The 19,345-nt window shown below is 42.7% G+C and overlaps 1 protein-coding gene across 1 annotated transcript in view; it reads right to left on the reverse strand.

Annotated features, from left to right (window-relative positions):
• LOC124777772 overlaps nucleotides 1-19,345 on the reverse strand; it is a 123,839-nt gene that overhangs the window by 8,557 nt on the left and 95,937 nt on the right. Inside the window, exons 6-7 of the mRNA XM_047253282.1 lie at nucleotides 10,761-10,892; nucleotides 2,659-2,712 (exon numbers count right to left, since the gene is read on the reverse strand). Of these exons, the coding sequence (XP_047109238.1) occupies nucleotides 2,659-2,712; nucleotides 10,761-10,892 (186 nt within the window). The remainder of the gene's footprint in view (nucleotides 1-2,658; nucleotides 2,713-10,760; nucleotides 10,893-19,345) is intronic.

Below are 19,345 nucleotides of genomic sequence, written 5' to 3' on the forward strand. Positions count from 1 at the left end.
ACGGAGTTTGTTTGGTTAAAATATTGTATGCTGGTTCTAAGTTTTATTGTAAATGTTGGGGTAATTCCTATGTTATCTTTGTTAATATTTATCTTTTGGGGTTCCACCTAACGTCTTGAACTTAAATTTGCTTGAAGGAATGTATCAAGATACAGATATAGGTGTTCGTTCTTTCTGCGCGCTATACCAGATTGGAATATTAGAGAACTGTGAAGGTTGTTTCATGAACCCTCTGCCAGGCACTTAAATGTGATTTGCAGAGTATCCGTGTAGATGTAGATGTGGATCAAGGGCTGTTTTTAACAATTTTAAGTGGCTAGTTTATTTAAAATTGCTTAATTTAGAAATTTTAAAAAAGACCGATATTGTTAAGGTCTTATTTGTTGAACTTGTTTGAGGTTAATATTCTAATGTAACGGCTGTCTGAATGCCTATAACAATAAATTAACTTCAGTTTTTCTACCTGTTATTCAAAGGAGACCTGTTATCAAAAAATACGTAAAAATAAATGTTTTTGTTCAAGAATAAATGATGTAAATTAAAGGGGCTTAGTCCTTCCATGTCATTTCCCTGATCCTCGTAATTCGCGATTTCAGTGTAAAATGATCTTTCCTGTTTCTAATTAGTCAGAGTTCCATACACTCTAGCTTGTTCCCGAAAAGACTTTGTATGTTCACCAGGATCCTGTAGCACACAGTTTATGCTGCTAGAAATCTGAAGCGCAACGTGTATCCAGAAACTAATTTCCCATTGTTCGTTTTCACTGTGTAAACAAGTCTTTCGCGTCTTCTTTTCTGGCTCCTGTGTGGTGCTGCCTTCCAGCACCTCGCCCAGAATATGAACGTGCTTCTCCCTGTCCTCATCTTCGCCTTCCACATGCTCTTTTAACCACTGCGTTTTTAACCCCCTCCTTTAACACACGTCCTCTCCAGTTTGTTTTTCCTTCAGTTTCGTTACACTCAGTAAATGCCTCTGCTCCCTCACAACTCATTTTTCACCCTAACAGTTCAAGCTGGTCTTTCCTTCCTCCACCACGTACACATCTAGAAAGACCGCAGTCTCGCTCTGTTATCCTTTGTCATTGTCAGCTTCCCCGCAGCATACAGAAAGAGTCTTCGAGCAATGTTTATTTTTCAGATACGCCGACTTTCGGTGAATTAAAAAATGAATCACAAACAACATAGTGGCTTAGTAAACGAGACACAATAAATGTGACTGAATGAGTGAATCTTGGTAATACACCATCATGGATGAACTCTTAGAAACTATTACTTTAGTCGAAAACTTCAGCTATAAAATAGCAACTATGTAAAGAAGTTTTATAATAGGTCGCAACAATCGCAGTTCTATGGGCGATGTTTGGTTTGAATTTAATCTATCCAAGTATGTGTGGTGTGGACCCAGTGCTTGGTACATACAACACTAAAACGACCATTCAGCTTTCCCTTTTTCACCACAAACAATCCAGATTTCTCTAAGTCAGTGTTTCGCAGGTACTTTCGGATATGTATATCAACACATGTGATATCAATGGACTGTAAATCTTTTGAGTCAAAGTTAAGCCGCTGATTCGATGCATACCTCTTTGTAGTAAGGGTTAGTTGCCTTTGGCGTTTATCTTGATGACTTCACTTTTTTTGTCACTGCCTGCATTTCTCTTCTTTTTCAAGATGCTCCGTTTTTTATTAATCTCTCTGCCCAGTTAGTAATCTTAGAAGCCATCACTATTTGTCATTCAAACAACACTCGAAGTAATCAGCTTGATGGAAAACAAAAAAATTATGTAAACGATCGAAGTTTTGGACAGCATTTGACGAGTATTACATATAGAAATTAAGAAAAAAATCTTTTTCTTGTGGCAAATTATAAAAATGGCAGGATAAAACGCTGTGATTGACACAGATGGCTAGCCGATAGGGGTCTCTGACGATGTGAAAGCTGACCATTCATTTACAGTAATGTTCTAGATTTATCACATTCGTCGTCTCACTTGATTTCCCACTACTGCTTATCTCTTACTAAACGCCGTCCTTTTTCCCCCTAACTTTCCGTGTATGCTCACGAACAAAGCTGACAGCAAATACAGCTCACAACAGATGGACTGATTTCGTAATTCTGTGTACATAGCACTAAAATCACTCTATGACGAGGCAGACTAAAACATGGCATCAGGTAGAAAGTCAACAAAACATCTGTGTGTCATGTAAGCAGTCTAAGCGTATGAAGTGCAATGTTTTTCCGATCTTCCATGCATCTATCATAACAAGAACTCATCTAACATCATCATCACTCTTACTATCTACTTGATTAACCGCGATATGTTTGAAGACGTCAGCTGTTACAAGTGTTCCCTTTTCCTCAATAATTATTTGATTAGTGTAAAAATTTAACTGAATGTAGAATAGCTGTGTTGTATATAGGATACTGATAAATGACACGAAGGACAACTCCCGAACTTCCTACATTCAATATGATCTGTCGACTTTGCATACTAATTAATATCAACCCAGTAAACTGGATGCTATAAATACTAGTTATTGGATTTTTTAGTGGACAAGAGCAACGAAAATGAGGCAGCATTGCTAGTAACATCATTATTTACATTCCGCTAAAAGCATAAAATAACATATTGAAGATCCAAATATTGAAGATACTGACCTTCATTCGTCGTTGAATTCTCTGAGTGCCGCACTACAATATCCTCAGCGGAAGCTGCGAAAAGAATAAAATACACCAATAAATTCAGAGCTGCAGCAAAGAAATTGCCACTAAAGAGTGTCTGAACCAAATTCTTCATGGTGCTGACAAAACCGAAACTACTTGATGACAGTCAGTTATGTCGCCAATGTATGTACACTCTAAGACAAAAGAAAAAGAATGACGCATCACGAAGGAATCTTCCCGATGGGACGGAAATCGATAGATGTGACGTACATGTACAGTAAAACAAATGGTTACCATTTCAGAGAAACTAGGTTGTTTATTCAAGAGCTTCACAAATTGATTAAGTCACTACTTGTTGGTCCACTTCTGGTCCGTATGCAATAATTAATACGGCTTGCCATTGATTGATAGATTTGTCGGATGTCCTCCTGAGGGATATCGTAGAGTGTTATATCGTCAAAATCTCAAGCTAGTTGGAGGGCGCTGCCCATAATGCTTCAGATATCTTCAGTTGCGGAGAGATCCGTCAAACTTGCTGGCCGAAGTAGGGTTTGGTATCCACGAAGACAAACAGTGGAAACTCTCACCGTGTGCGGGCGGGAATTATCTTGCTGAAATGTGGACCCATGATGGTTTGCCTTGAAGAGCAACAAAACGGGTCCTAAAATATCGTCAGAGTACAGCTGCTCTACGAAGGGTGCCGTGGATGACTACCAAAGATGTCCCTCTCAAACTCGAAAGTCAGTGACCACATTAGCGACTGAAAGGCCTGTGATGGACTTAAAAAAAAGCGACTGTTATCTCGTTTATTTCACAATTACAAACACAGAAATGATATGATTTAGATGCTAACATCAAGCCCGAGAGACTAAAAAATTTACGCTAAGCTAATTGTGAACTTTTAAAGGCGGAATTCAAGATATAACCACTGAAAGCAAGCGCGTTTGATGCTGACGTCAAAGCGGACGAATTGGTGCAAGCGTTGCAGACGGCCCAAAACAAAGCGATCCCACATTTGTTAGGAAATCAAAGAGATTTAAAATTCCCTGGGGTCCCGCCTTCTAGTACTTAAGATACAGCGCAAGACAGGCTAGGAGATAACGCCAAAGACGCTTAGAGGAAACAGAACTGCAAAGAAGACTGATTTTCTGCCGGACGGTCAAACAACAATATAAAGAACTACTATACCAAACAAGAGCAGAAAAATGCGAGGCCTACATTAAGGGCCAAATAGTAACACATGTTTGGGGTTTTCCGTACAAACCTGCAACTAGCAAAGTTCGATCACCCACTGTATTATCAATCCCGAGACGATTCGACAGCATGATGGTGACAGACTGGGAGACAACTGTGCAGTATCGACTCAGAACTTCGTTGTTGGACGAGACAACGGTGGAAGACACAGCATCTTCGATATTAGTTACCAGAGCAGCATGTGAATAACAGTGGTGTGATTCCATTTGCGCAGGCGGAGGTGAGTCTGGCAATAATGGTTACATAAGAAAAAAGAGCACCTAGACCTGACAGAATACTGGCAGAGATGTCACATCAACTAGTACACCAAATTGTGCCATATATAACGTGTTATTAAACGAATGTCTTTTGCAGGGGCGGGTAAACAGAATCTGGAAAACCTCAAACATCGATATACTAGAAAAAATGGGAAGACAAATACCCAAGAGAAATCTTACAGGTCGATTTGTTTGGTAAATTCTCTAATCAAAGTACAGGAAAAGCTTCTCTGCTGCCGCCTGAGTGATCGCATACAGGTAGAATACTTGAGCTCCCTGTAGAGCGGTTTCAAGAAGCGGAAATCCACCGAGAATGCGATAAATCAAACTATGAATATTGCGAACATCTGAGACGATAAATATGTTATAGGCATAATGATTCAAATAACTAGAACCTTTGAAACAGATGGACTGTCCCAGGTGCCTCCATAACAGTCAACGAGATGATTGCACAGACAGGTAGGGGCAATTTGAATGTCCTGGAAAGAAAATTGTGAAAGAAATCACCAAAGGCTGTTCACAGGGCTCTGCCTGTGATCCAAAATTCAGGGACACTGACACAGGGTCATGACTGAATCGGCTTCAGAGTATAACAAAGACTAGAGGTTGTACCGCCTTATGCGGAAGATCTGATAATTACAGTATCTGCTAACACAAGGGCTAAATTAGAAAAAAAATAATAGGGTACTTCTCGAAAGACTAAGCAACTGGTGCGTAGAAAACAAACTAATGATAGCAGCGCACTAAACAGTTTGTACGTCACTAAATGGAATTTTATCAATATTGAGAAATCCCACAGTCACAATAAATGACCAACCTATGAAATGGGAAAGAAGCTTATAGGTATCTCTGAATTAACATCGATGAAAAGCAAAACTTTAATACACATGTAGGAATAGTCTGCCAGAGAAGCAATAAAATCCTAAATAAAACAGTAAAAACAGGTCAAAGAAATTTTCAGCTGCCACTAAGTGCAGTAAGAGTGTACCACAACCCAACCCCACACGCTGCTGTGGGCTATGGTTCAAATGGCTCTGAGCACTATGAGACTTAACTTCTGAGGTCATCAGTCCCCTAGAACTTAGAACTACTTAAACCTAACTAACCTAAGGACATCATACACATCCATGCCCGAGGCAGGATTCGAACCTGCGACCGTAGCGGTCGCGCGGTTCCACACTCAAGCGCCTAGAACCGCTCGGCCACTGCGGCCGGCGCTGTGGGCTATGGGTCTAGCGTTTTGGCTCACAGAGTCAGAAGCCTAAGGGCAACACTGGCTCTACTTCGATCACAGAGAGGTGAACTCCTGCACCTGACAGACGCTTATAGAACAACTCCGACTGAGGCTTGTTATCTCTAGACCTAGCAGTAAGAAGAGAAGTCCACCATATTGGCCCAAAAAGGACGAGCATGATAAGGTAACGGACATACTGGGCACAAGAGCCGTATCAAATAAGGAAATAAAGGCCTGCATTGAAATAGAATGACAAGAAATCTGGGACAGGGCACAAACAGGAAGGGAAACTACCACTTCCTTGCTAACATACACTGAACAGCCAAAGAAACTGGTACACCTGCCTAATATCATGTAGGGCACCCGCGAGCACGCAGAAGTGCCGCAACACGACGTGGCATGGACTCAACTAATGTATGAATTGGTACTGGAGGAAATTTACACCTTGAATCCTGCAGGGCTTTCCGTAAATCTGTAAGAGTACGAGCGGAAGGAGATCTCTTCTGCAAAGCACGTTGCAAGGCATCCCAAATATTCACGATAATGTTCATGTCTAGTGAGTTCCAACTCAGAAGAGTGTTCCTGGAGCCACTCTGTTGCAATTCTGGACGTGTCAAGTATCGCATTGTCCTGCTGGAATTGCCCGAATCCGTCGGAATGCACAACGGACATGAATGGATGCAGGTGATCAGACAGGATACTTACGTACGTGTCACCTGTCAGAGTCGTATCGAGACGTATCAGGGGTCCCATATCACTCCAACTGCATACGCCCCACACCATTACAGAGCCTCCACCAGCTTGAACAGACCCCTGCTAACATACAGGGCCCATGGATTCATGAGGCTGTCTTCATACTCATACACGTCCGTCCGCTCGATGGAATCTGAAACGAGACTCGTCTGACCAGGCAACATGTTTCCATCCATTAACACTCCAATGTCGGTGTTGACGGGCCCAGGCGAGGCGTAAAGCTTTCCGTCGTGCCGTCATCAAGGGTAAACGAGTGGGCCTTTGGCTCCGAAAGCACATGTCGATGATGTTTCGTTGAATGGTTCGCACGTTGACACTTGTTGATGGCCCAGCATTGAAATCTGCAGCACTTTGCGGAAGGGTTGCACTTCTGTCACACTGAACGATTCTCTTGAATCTTTGTTGGTCCCGTTCTTTTTGTGGCCGCATCGATGTCGGAGATTTGATGTTTCACCAGATTCCTAATATTCAGGGTATATTCGTGAAATGGTCGTACGAGAAAATCCTCACTTCAACACTACCTCGGAGATGCTGTGCCCCGTCGCTCGAGCGCCGACTAAAACACCACGTTCAAACTCACTTAAATCTTGACGACCTGCTGTTGTAGCATCAGTAACCGACCTAACAACTGTATCAGACAGTTGTTGTCTTATATAGGCGTTGCCGACGGCAGCGCAGTATTCTGCCTATCTACATAGTTCTGTATTTGAATACGAATGTCCATATCAGTTTGTTTGGCACTTCAGTGTAAACGAGAGAGGAAGCATTACACTACCTGTCGGGACATGGTCCGTATCCTAGCTACTTACTAAAATACGTCAGCGCACCACAGAAACTTGTAGATGTCGAACGACTGGCACCAGAGGTCACATCGTCTGGGAATGAGCCGTTAGGTACGATGTCACTGACCAGTACAGGAATGCATTTGGAAATGCAACAATCTGTAACAGAATAAATTTCAAATGGCTCTAAGCACTATGGGACGGTCATCAGTACCCTAGACTTAGAACTACTTAAACCTATCCTAAGGACGTCACACACATCCATACCCGGGGCAGGATTCGAACCTGCGACCGTAGCAGCAGTGCGGTTCCGGACTGAAGCGCCTAGAGCCGCTCGGCCACAGCGGCCGGCACATAATAAGGAATGCGGAACTGTGGCAGAAGCCGTACTTGTTGATCGCTAAAATATCTGCTTACAAGCTGCTAGCGTACATGGCTGATAGACAACCGAGAAGAGACCTACATAACGGTGAAGAGACGCGCCGAGGCAGAACACCCACTTACAACGACCTTCTGGAAGCAATGAGTAGACGAGCCTCAGGGACGACCACGTCCTTAGGTGGCACAGCAGCACAGGCCCTGCGAATCCTGAGTTGCACTGGACTCGCATTCGGGAGGACGACGGTTCAATCCCGCGTCCGGCTATCCTGATTTAGGTTTTCCGTGATTTCCCTAAATCACTCCAGGCAAATGCCTGGATGGTTCCTCTGAAAGGGCACGGCCGACTTCCTTCTCCGTCCTTCCCTAATCCGATGAGACCGATGACCACGCTGTCTGGTCACCTTCCCCAAAACAACCAACCAACCAACCAATCCTGAGTTGCACCTCTGCGCACTGGCGACTAGCAATGTAGACAAATAATAAATCCAGCTTGTTTCTGATACCAACTACAGGTGTACAGTGTAGTATAATGGTGTGTAGTGTGCTGTTATAGAGTAGTGTAGCAGGGTAATAAATTACAAAATTTGTGATCCACAATGCGCTGTATATTATCATAACCCACAGAATGCGCCTTCTGTTCCAAATGAACAGATATCTGTGTGCCAGATGGTCAAATGGACGTATGCAGACACTTTTGTTAATAGTATTTTTGTTTTCATGTAGATATTCTGTATAATTTTTTTCTGTTAAACAGCATAATGCTTATCTCTTGCTACCAAATTTTAAATTATCTTACAATATTATGTGCTGTATTTATGCCAATTCATGAGTATAAAGTTCCTTTATACAGATAACAGACTGAAGAGAAAACGCAAATAAAAAGTCCGGCTACGAGATGAAATGGCAGCCCAGACCCCAGGAGGTCACTCCTGGTTGCTGGGCCGTATGACGGGCGCCAATCAGGTTGGTACCACATGTGCCGTGGCGGTGGTATTCCCGATCGATTCTCGATCGTTGGGCCTCCGAGTGGTGTTTCTTTCTCCGTTGCGGGGCGCCTCCTGGCGGCGGGTGGCGCCGTCTCTGCCCGGTGGCGTGTTGTGTGCGCGGCCAGTCAAGTTTGGGCGCGAGCGGCGCGAGCATTGCCTTTTGCGTCGGACGGTGGGTCCCTCCGCGCTGTCGCTGGCCGGGGCTGGTGTTACTTGCTGCTCCCCGGGTCGGTGGTTGGAGTTGTCGCCTGATAACCAGCTTTCCTGCCCTCTCTGACTGCGCCTTGCTGAGGTCTGGGTGACCATACTCGTGCTGGATCATCTTTCTTACGGCGATTTCCCTGGAGCTTGTGGCTGTGCTGCTCCCGGATATAGTTTACAGGGGAGTACTTTTCCGTCCTCGGAAGTTTGGTGCTGTTTGTGTGTTTCAGCGAGCTATGGCTAAGAAGATTATCTTCGTTGTTATGACTGTGTCGGAAACGTGGGCAAACCCCAGTGTTCGAGTCTCTCAGCATTCTGTGGGGTGCCTCCTTACTCTTCTGCAGAATGCCTTTGGATCCTGTGGCTTGTAATTTCGCTTGTGCCAAGTTCCGGGGTTTTGGGGGATAATTGATTTAATTATGTTTCGGAATTTATGGGATTCTGTGTATTAGTCTGGGGTTTTTGGTGGCCTGTGCCCGTACGATTTCCCGTTTCCTCGCCCGGGCGTCGTACGTAAAGTTTAAGGTGAGTGAATTTTCGTAGTTCCCGTCCAGTGGTTCGGTGGGTCCCGTGACGAATTGTTTTATTAGCACCCTGCCTCTCCTATCTCCCTGACTTAAGGTTGGCTCCTCTGTGACCGTGCGCGAGTGTGTATGTGGGCGACGGTGACCGTTTCCTGACTTGTTTACCGTTTCTTGCCGACTTCTCTGCATAGACGGCCGTATCTGTAATTTGGTCTATGCCATGTTATAGTTGCTTCAAGTTGGTTCGCACACTCCCATTGGTAATGACATCTGCGCACCTATGAGATTGAATAATGTTTTTGAACTATTGTAAGCTGGCGGCTGTCGTCATGTGTGTTAAATTTTAACTTGTATTTGAGTTTTGGTGTAATTGTGTTTTGTTAACTGAGCTAATTTTATCTTGCCTACCGCTGCGATGTCAGAAATGTTAAAATCTAGCCCTGGGCTCGGTGTGAATTTTTATGTTGATAACTGATGCAGCATTTTAGTGTAATGATTTATCTTTTACGTTTTGGGGAAATTTTATCTTGGGAAATCCTTGGGGTTAAATTGTGCAACTTGTGTCTTTGATCTATGGAAATGTTGGGGTGGACTGCACTTTCTCGTTAGGCCTATCACTTATTGTTTTACTAAAGGCATTAAGGGATATTTGATGAAAGTTTTTTTTTAATTTTTAACAATCATAAATTTAATCTTATATTTGTGGAGAGTTGTTATTTAAATTTCATTGTCTTCCCAGCTTGCCCTTTGCTACTGTATTAAAAGTGTTTGTTGTTTTGATTAATCGCAGCTGCGTGCCTTAAAGAACTAAAGTTGATTTTGAAAGACTGAGAATTGGTGTAACTGTTCACTCCAATAAAGCCACTCTGTTACAAGAAAAATTTCTGTGCTACCATTTGTTTCCCCCTTGTTCCCCTTCCACGGCTCACCACATCGCTGTCCATGGCGTCTCCAGACTCGTCTTCGCTGGTCATCGGAGCCCAGCTCGAAGCGGGACTCATCACTGAAGACAATTCTACTCCAGCCAATGAGGCTCCAGGCCGAACATGTCTGACACCACTGCAGAAGTGCTTGTTGGTGTACAGAGATCGAAAGCAAACATCGCAAGGGGCGATGTGAGCACAGGCCCCTTTCTGTGAGCCACCTATTAATGGGCATTAGCTCACTGAAGCACCAACTGCACATCGGATCGATAATGATGACTCCGGGGACATGACTGCTCATCTGACGATTGTTCGGTCCTCACCTCCCGTCGTCTCTCTACGTAGACCGCTTTCCTCTTGACGCTGTGTTCGGCCATGGTTCACTGATTCCTACCAACGCCGTCGGATAGTGGCATCACTCGAATTCAAATGTCGAGCGATTCGCCGATTACTTTAAACGGCTTCTTTGAGCCCAACTGCACTTCCTCTCTCAAATGCTGACATCTACGTATAATTTTCATACGCCCGTCTGCGAAGCATAGGTGCTGTCCAATTGACTTTATGTCCTGGTATCGACAAGTCCCCCGTTCTTTTTTTGCCAGCTGCGCAGCAAAATTCATTTATTCATTGCCCGCCAAAGTTTATAATTTTTACATTTTCCGTCGGCACCTACATGCATATCAGTTTGTGAATGATTTGCTTAAATCCTTTGTGGTGCGTCATTTTCTTTTTGTCTTAGAGTGTATCTATATATGAAATCTCACATTAACTACTGCCACAAGTCAATTTTCTGGCACTTACGGCAATGGAAGTCGTCAGCACAACACTTGTCGTCTTCGTAGAAAAGTGGCGCACACCCACGTAGCACAGAAAGCGTCCACGAGAAATTGTAGTCGCAGCTGCGTCTCTGACACCAAGGCCCTTCCAGGGTCCCTGCAACATCAAGTAGGAAAATATTTAATACACCAGAGACGTGCATAAACTACATACCTTTACCATGAAAGCGGTTGTGCTACTTCTGTTTAAGGACCAGTTTCACTGTGTGGGTATTGTAGTCTACAGTCCGAAGAATGGACTGAATCAACTCTCAATGCCTGTCTGACATACGCACGTCTTTTGATCTCCACATCACTACTGCAACCTGCATGTACATTGGAATCCAAAATTAAAGCAACAATCGGAAATTTTGCATGGTTGCGTTTATTTCGCCACAAAACAATACAAACGATTGATAGTAAAGTAGAAACAATGTAAAGAATACAGAATGTAACCAACTGCAACATACATAACGGTAGAGAAGAATGTTCTTCGTTTTTTTTTTCAACTTAACGCATTTCCACACACATTCTGACAACTGGTTAATGTGCTCAGTGCAGGGTGTGACCACCTCTGGCACCAGTACAGGCCTGACCTCGACGGGACATACTATGAATGATGTAATCAATCCCATTATTCCTGCAGAGCTGCTCACAAGTCTTGGAGAGTGGTAGGTGGGTGCTGACGTGATACAGCCTGCCTAGTGCATCTCAGACATTCTGTATGGTATTCAAATCAGAAGAGCAAGCAGGCCACGTCAAAGAAAAATCAACCAGCTGTGCTCTATGAGATCGAGCATAATCCCACATCAGTACGAAGTCCGTGCCCACGGCACCTCGCAACAACCGCGCATGAGATCCCAAGATCTTCTCACGGTACCTGACAGCAGTTAAATCTTGCTGATTCACCTGTAAAATTTCATGAAGGGGTGTTCGCGTAGTCAACATAATCGCTGCTCATATCGTTAGGGATCCTTCTCGATTTCGGCCTCTTTCCACAATGTTTGGGTCCCAAAATCGTGTTCCACTTGCCCTGCAGATGCTAATTTGTCGAGAATCACTCTCCAGACCCAATCGGGACTCATCTGTGAAAAGAGCGTTGTTCCACCGTTTGGCCGTCCAGGCGGGATCTTGATGGCTCCACTCTAGACGTTCCGTTCTGTGAAGACACGCCAGAGGTAAACACGACAGCATGTCTTCAACAATAAACACCACTCTGCTGAAGCCTTCTGTATACCGTTTGCTTCGATACAACAGGTCCGGGGGATGCTGTGAGGTCAGTTGCCAGTTGCAGTGCGGTAGTAAAGCGGTACCGTCATGCCCTTACAACCAAGTAACAGTCCAGTCTTTCTGACGTAACACGTGGTCGCACCTGCCCTGGTCTCCGGGATATAGTTTCGGTCTCTGTAAACTGTCGTCTCAGTCGAGAAACAACAGAACGGTTCCCATTAAGCCATCGGGCCACATCAGTTTGCGACTCGCCTGCTTCCATTCTTCATATGGCCCTCGACAACAGAGAGTCTGTAAGCGTCTTCTCTCTGCCCTGCTGCACAGTCTGTGTACACAGCGACTGTGGATGTGGGACTATTCTGCGAACAATGCCACGCGTGGTAGGTGCCCTGACGTTACCTCTGGCATGGTTGTCCGTTGATCGGAATGCCATCTTCCATGCAGAACACGATCGTAACGATAGTTTGTACGATTATATCGTGGATTAGACAGAGGACGGGGAAACTGCAGTTTTTTTACTTTAATTTTGGACACCAGTGTGCTTCTAATGTCTCCATAATTCCCCTCTCTCCCCCCCACTTCTACCATTACCAAAAACCTAGTTACTGATGCCCCTAGACATCTCCTATCAACCGATACCTTCTATTAGTCACACCGTACCAAAAAATTCTTTCTTTCTGGTTTTATTCAGTGCTTCTTAACTGGTTAGCTGATCAAGCCATCTAATCTTTACCATTCTTCCATACCACTTCATTTGAGATTCCCCTATTCTTTTCGTGACACTAGGACTTGCTTTCTACGTTTCATGTCCATATAATGCTATGCGACAAACAAATATTTGCAGAAGATGTGCTAATGCTTAAGTATATATTCGATTTTGATATGGGTCTCTTTGTCTGAAAAGCGTTCCTTGCTGTTGCAAGACTGCGCATGGTATCCTCTTCTTTTGCCATTCTAGGTTATTTTGCTCCACAAGTAGCAAACCATCGCTGTAGCTATCCGTGTTGCACTTTATAAGCTAATTCCATGATCAAAAAGACTGTGTCCTATCAACCGATTTGTTCTTTTAATCAATTTGATACGTAAAGCTTCCCCTATGTTCGATTAAGTACTTCCGTGTCCGATCTACCAATCTAATCTTCAGCGTTCTTCTGTAACACCGGTATTCAAAAGCTTCTATTCTCTTTTGGTCTGAGCTGTTTATTGTCTGCGTTTCACTCCCATAAAAACTTCACTCCATAAAAATACCTTCGGAAAAGACTTTCTGCACTTAATTTTGTAATATCGTAGCAATATATTTTTCAGAAACGCTTTTCTTGTTATTACTAGTCTGCGTTTTATATCGTCCTATTGCAAATTTCATCAGTTACTTAGCCTCCAAAATAGCAAACCGTATCCGCTATCTTTAGTGTGTCACTTTGTAAGGTGTAGGGCAAATCCAACACCTTCCATGAAAACCCTGACATGATAAGCAAATCTAGTAGTATGTCACATACCTCCGAATAAATCGTGACATTAAATTAACCAAAGCAATACGAGTAACGTATGAGCAAATGGAATACCACAGACTAACACAAGAATGCCTAAATGCATGTCATACCTTCCCACCGTGAGACAGACGCAGTTCCGAGGGGAGAAACGAGAACAGAAGCCGAGACCAGAACCGTGTTAAACCGGAAGGCCCTACGACAAGGGACGGACACCCACGTCGCCAGGTAACCGTTAGGACCACCCCCCAGCCCATGTTAAAAGCTAGAGCCCTCCAGAAGAACAGTATAGATCTTACGATAACACAAAAGGGCCACCACAGCCGCATGTTTTACCGTGAGACTTTTTCGCGTCTCTGTTACGTCAGGAGCACCCCCCAGCCCATTAAAAGATAGAGCCCTCCAGAAGAACAGTATAGATCTTACGATAACGCTAAAAGGACCACACCAGCTGCAAGTTTTAGCGTGAGACTTTTTCGCGTCTCTGTTAGGTTGCAAACTTTAAAAAACATTGCCCCACCACGAAAAGTATAACGTTTCTCTTTGGATAGACAGAATTTTTGTAGGCGGAGCTCAAGGTTAACATTGAGATCCTGATTGGTCAGATGAAATCACAGCCAGATAGTTTTTTTTAAACCAACTTCGATAAATTGTAGTAAGGAGAAGTTAGGAGAGAGCTGCTTCCGGGACGGCGAGGTGAGCGGAGCTGTGCTTTCCACCGCCTCCTGACGAACACCGACAAGGTAATGAACGCACGTGATGCCGCATAACAGCGCATAAAGTTTCACTCAGAAGTCTCATCTGTTACACCCCCTTTTTGCGTAATACTAGTGTCGATCGTCAATTAAAGCTCATGGTGTTCACATTTGCAACTGGAAGTAAAAATCTGAAACGCGATGATTTTTCTGTTATATAGTTATTGAGAATCCACATCAGCCACTGTAATTTACGACAAGTTAGATAAGTAATTAAATGTAGTTGAGGGTCACTGTAGACAATTTTGATAGTTTTCTCTCCTGTGAAACTTAATTTAAACCTAGATTATAGATGTGATATGGCATAGGTCATCCTTCGATCCATTGTAGAACTTGGAAACCCACTCAGGGAATATTCTTTCACATTTTTGTGGAACGCAGTTGGTTTTTATCATCCTGTATTAAAACATTTCCTTTTATCAATAGTGCAATTTATAAACAATGTTTTGTGAGTAGAATAAAATTTCCAATGGTAAACTTAACTGCTTTTTCGACGTTATTTTACCAGCTAAATAAAAATAGGAAAGCCTTGAACCCCTTCCACTAAATTTAGTTAGTATTAAGATTCTTTTACAGGGAGTGCAGTGGAGTTGACGCTGAAATCATTAAGTATTTGGTTATATCATCGCTAGTCTCGCTGAACTCTTCTGAATTCTACATGTCATGTGTGGTCTGGCGTCTCCTTACCAGCAACAAGTCCCAGGTTCAAACTAGTCAATTCCCTAAAAAACACACTCAGAGTGTCGTTGCGCAAAAGTGGTAGGGAGACACGATAGAGAACAAAGAGACACCATGCAGAATGTTAGAAAATGGCGATCCTGCCAGGATGGTAAAATACCATGATTGAAGGTCGACCACATGCCTAACTAGGTCAGAAAAATATCCTGTTGAAAAATTTTCGTAGTAAATTTTTTTTTGTAGTTATACATAGTCGAAAACAGTAGCTGCATCGATAGATAATAAGAAAGTATTCAATATATAGTGAGACATTATAGCAGAGACAATAGCTAATTAAATTATGAATTTTAAAAATTGTTAGAATTAAGTTTTCTCCTCAATGCAAGCGCACAGGTGGCGGATACATCGTTGAGAAGTTGGTTCTGACCCAACAAGTAAGTGAATGGTTTGTCAAGTCGTGTGAACAAAAAGTTTATGAGACGCGTGAGATCGTATGAGCGCATGTTGACTCGAAGTAGGGCGCGTGAATTGCTTTTAAAACAGAAAATAAGGGATTCGGAAAGATTAGCAATGGCAGACCGAGACCTTGACCGATTTGAGGTAGAGACCCAACACGAAGACGGACAGAGAATAGAGGACAGTACAACAGACGATGCAGTATGGCGAGAAATAGGACATATAACGCACCATAACGAGGATAATGTACGTCAAGGCATAGAGAACATAAGTCAGCATACGTGAGAGGAGCAAGAAAGTAGAGAGACAGTCGATGAGGATTCTAACTTGCGTCTTGAATACGTAGAACCCATAGTACAAGTAATCAGAGCTCCCTCACCACAGAGTACATGAATGCAAGCAGAAACGTGTACAGCACAGTTCAATGCAATCGGTTGCGAACCAACACTTGGGCGAAAACACAGAGCGTAGGACGTCGGAAGAAAACTCAATACGACCCACCAATCTGGTAGAATTATTACAACAAATTACGAAAATCATGACAAGGCAAAATAAAGACATAGCGAACCAAATTCAAATTCAGAATGCAGAAACCACGAGACAAATGCGTGAGATTAAAGAACAAAACAAAAAAATTCAGTTACACTTAAGTCGTATTGAAGACGAGGCAAAAGAATCTCGAGAAGTGATAGGAAACTTAATAACAGGTCACAATCAATTGAGAACAGACATTGACAAGGTACAAGCGGACGTACAAACATTGCGTAATGATATTCAGGACGAGATCAAAACATTACGTAAAAACACCCAGGGAGATGTCAAGAAACTAGAGAAACAGATAAACGAAATTACTATACAAGCAGCAGGTACAGCGCGTGAAATTGTTGAAAACAGTGTGTTACACATACGTATCACAAAAGCAGCGCTGAAGTGATATGATAACCGCATAGTCAAAATAGAAGCGCAAACGAAGCACAATTTCAGAAATTGCGAACAGAGTTGTTGCAAACCATTGAAGAGCGTAGTGAACAGGATCGAACAAGCACAGAGTCTGCAACCACATCCGTATCTGTAACAGCACCGGAAAAACAAGCAATTAACGAAGATATTACGCATTTGCGATTCCAATCACAGGCGGAAAGTAACATACGTGAAATCAGACAGCCTGCACAGCAACAAACACGTTTCGAAATTCTTGATGAACAAACGTCATCACAAACACATGCGGAACCACAAATGTATGTTTCAAGACAGTTTGGATCGTGCAATGAAGCAGCAAGGTTAGCCAGACAAGATACCGAACCAATACCTGACAATGGAAAGCCAGGTCGCGAAGAGTACAGTGCAATGCATTCAGCTACACGTTCACAACAGATGGAAGAAAATTATTGCGTACCACTCCAACGATATTACGCAAGGGTAGGCGAAAGTTACAGTGGACAATATCCAATGGGTCTACCACAACCGGAAAGAACGACGGAAGAAATGATCAGAAACAAAAGTGGCGAAGAATCGCGAATTTCATATGGAACTATGACGAAGTACGACAACGATCATTTCCTCACAGTCAGAAAATTTCAACACTTTCGAGAAGGAAACTCATTACATCCACGAACTTTTATTGATAAATTCCGAGTAGGATTACCAGAACACTGGACGCTAGCACACAAATTAGACTTTATATGTGCACACATGTCAGGAACAGTCGCAGAAACCATGCAGAATGTTGCAGCGACATGCCGATCGTACGAAGATTTCAGAGAGAAGTTTCTCTCACGATATTGGTCCAGCGAAGCACAGAACAGAGTGAAGTACGAATCATTACAGAACCCATATTTTGAAAATTCAGGAGAGAAGATCCCCCTGAAATTTTTCGAATTAATGGCAAAGAAAAATCAATGCTTAGATGTACCATACAGTGACGGAGAGTTGATTAAATTATGCGCGATGAAGCTACCATTGAAATACCAGCAATCATTAGTAGGTCACGGAGGCAATGACGTCGAAGCATTTAAAGGTATTCTAAGGGAACTAGAGTTCATATTTTCGGAAGATGACGCAAGAAAAAGACGAAGCGCACGTGAAAACGAAAGCAAAAAGCAGTGGAATCCACAAGACACAGTACGAAGAAACAATAATTACGAACCATGTGATAACTTCGCACCAAGAAACGACAATAGATTTCAACAAAGAACCGGTTATGGATTTAGAAGAGAATATGGCAATAACTATAATTCACCCAGGAACGGCAACAACTATTACAGAGGGAATAACGACAACCGGAACGGGTACTGGAGAACCAATAGACCGACAAATTATCACCAAAGAAACCACTATCAACATGCTGAACAAGAAAAGAGAATACAGATAGAAGAGGTGGAGGTAAGACCACCAAACCCCGATAAACGTTCGAATTGACAGCTAAGCGCCCATGCCAAAGAGAATGACGCACCGACCCAGGACAATTGCAGCACCTTGAACAGAGAAGTATAAATCTTACCACGAGAAGAGAAGAAGGAAGAAAGAAATCCGCAGGGACCAGATGGAAACGAGGACAAGAAAATAACAATATCGTGTTGGGACGAAATTAATTGGGAGAATACTGAAGAGGAAGATGAATTACCAGAAGCATGCACAACGAATGTAAGAGGAAAGGACAAAGTAATGAGTATTGCAGAGCTATTTGAGATGGAAACCAGGGAAAGTGAATTCAATGAGGATAATGCGCAGTCGATCGAAGTTGAAAATAAGTTACGAGTGGGCACACAACCCAACGTATATAATGAAGGAAGTTATGAAGCGATAATTAGAGCATTTAGATGCGATTATGTGGAAGTAGCGACGAAGAAGGAGAAGATAGACGAGGATGAGGATGTTGAAGAAAGCTTAAATGAAGGAAGAAATAGAGAAGAGGAAATAAAAGAGAGAGAAGTAGCAGTCGAAGCTTATCCTACAGAAAGTTCGAATTCACAAGGGAAATTCCTAAAAAGACTCATATATGATTCAGTGGAGGATTCGTTGATGCAAGAAGAAGAAGAACAGAACCAACCCTTTCAAATTCAACCAATTGTGGAGGCCATGGTAAAGCATATCCCAGTCAATATTGTAATTGAGAAGTGAACTGACTGCGATCTCAGAAAATTTATTCATGCAGTGTAATGCCAATGAGGAATTGCCAGTTCTGAAAACACGTAAGATTAAAGTAAGAGGTCCTATTAGAAGCAATGCTGCGGAAGTTACGAGACAAACAAGGTTAACTTTTTCGTGTCAAGGTCAAAAGATCGAAGCCAACTTCGTGATTATACCTAAACTAACTGTAGATTTGATTATAGGTGCAGATTTTTTAAATGAGAGACGAGCGATAATAGATATGTGGAAAGGTAGTGTAACATTCGGGAATGTCACACTTCTCTTTGAGCAAAAGCTAACATTAGAAGAAATACCAGTTATAAACAAACAATTAAGAATGACGCGAGATAAAGAGGCTGAACAATTAGAATGGTATGCACAAAAGGGGGAATCGCCTCAACTCATGTTAGAAGTCCATAAAGAAATCGACGAAAAATTGCAAGAAGTTCAAGGTATTTCAGAACACAGTAAAAGAGAATTAGAGGGTATTTTACGAGATAAAGCAGAGGTATTTTTACCTAAGACTGGCAGTATTAAGCACTTTCAGTACAAGTTTGAAGTAAAACAGCACAAACCATTTAGAGTGCCACCCTATACAATCCCATTAAGCTACAGGAATAAAGTATTCCAGGAGATATCTAAAATGTTAGATGACGATATTATTGAACCAGCTACCTCCACATATAACAGCCCGCTCCATATTGTACAAAAACGAGATGGGAGCATCAGGTTAGTGCTTGATTCCAGACAGATCAACACAATCATAATCGCCGAGACAGATCGCCCAGAAAAATTAGAGGGATTGATACAAAACTTCCACGGTGCTAAGATATTTT

This window comes from Schistocerca piceifrons, chromosome 2 (assembly GCF_021461385.2).
Source record: "Schistocerca piceifrons isolate TAMUIC-IGC-003096 chromosome 2, iqSchPice1.1, whole genome shotgun sequence".
In the NCBI taxonomy this organism is placed as follows: domain Eukaryota; kingdom Metazoa; phylum Arthropoda; class Insecta; order Orthoptera; family Acrididae; genus Schistocerca; species Schistocerca piceifrons.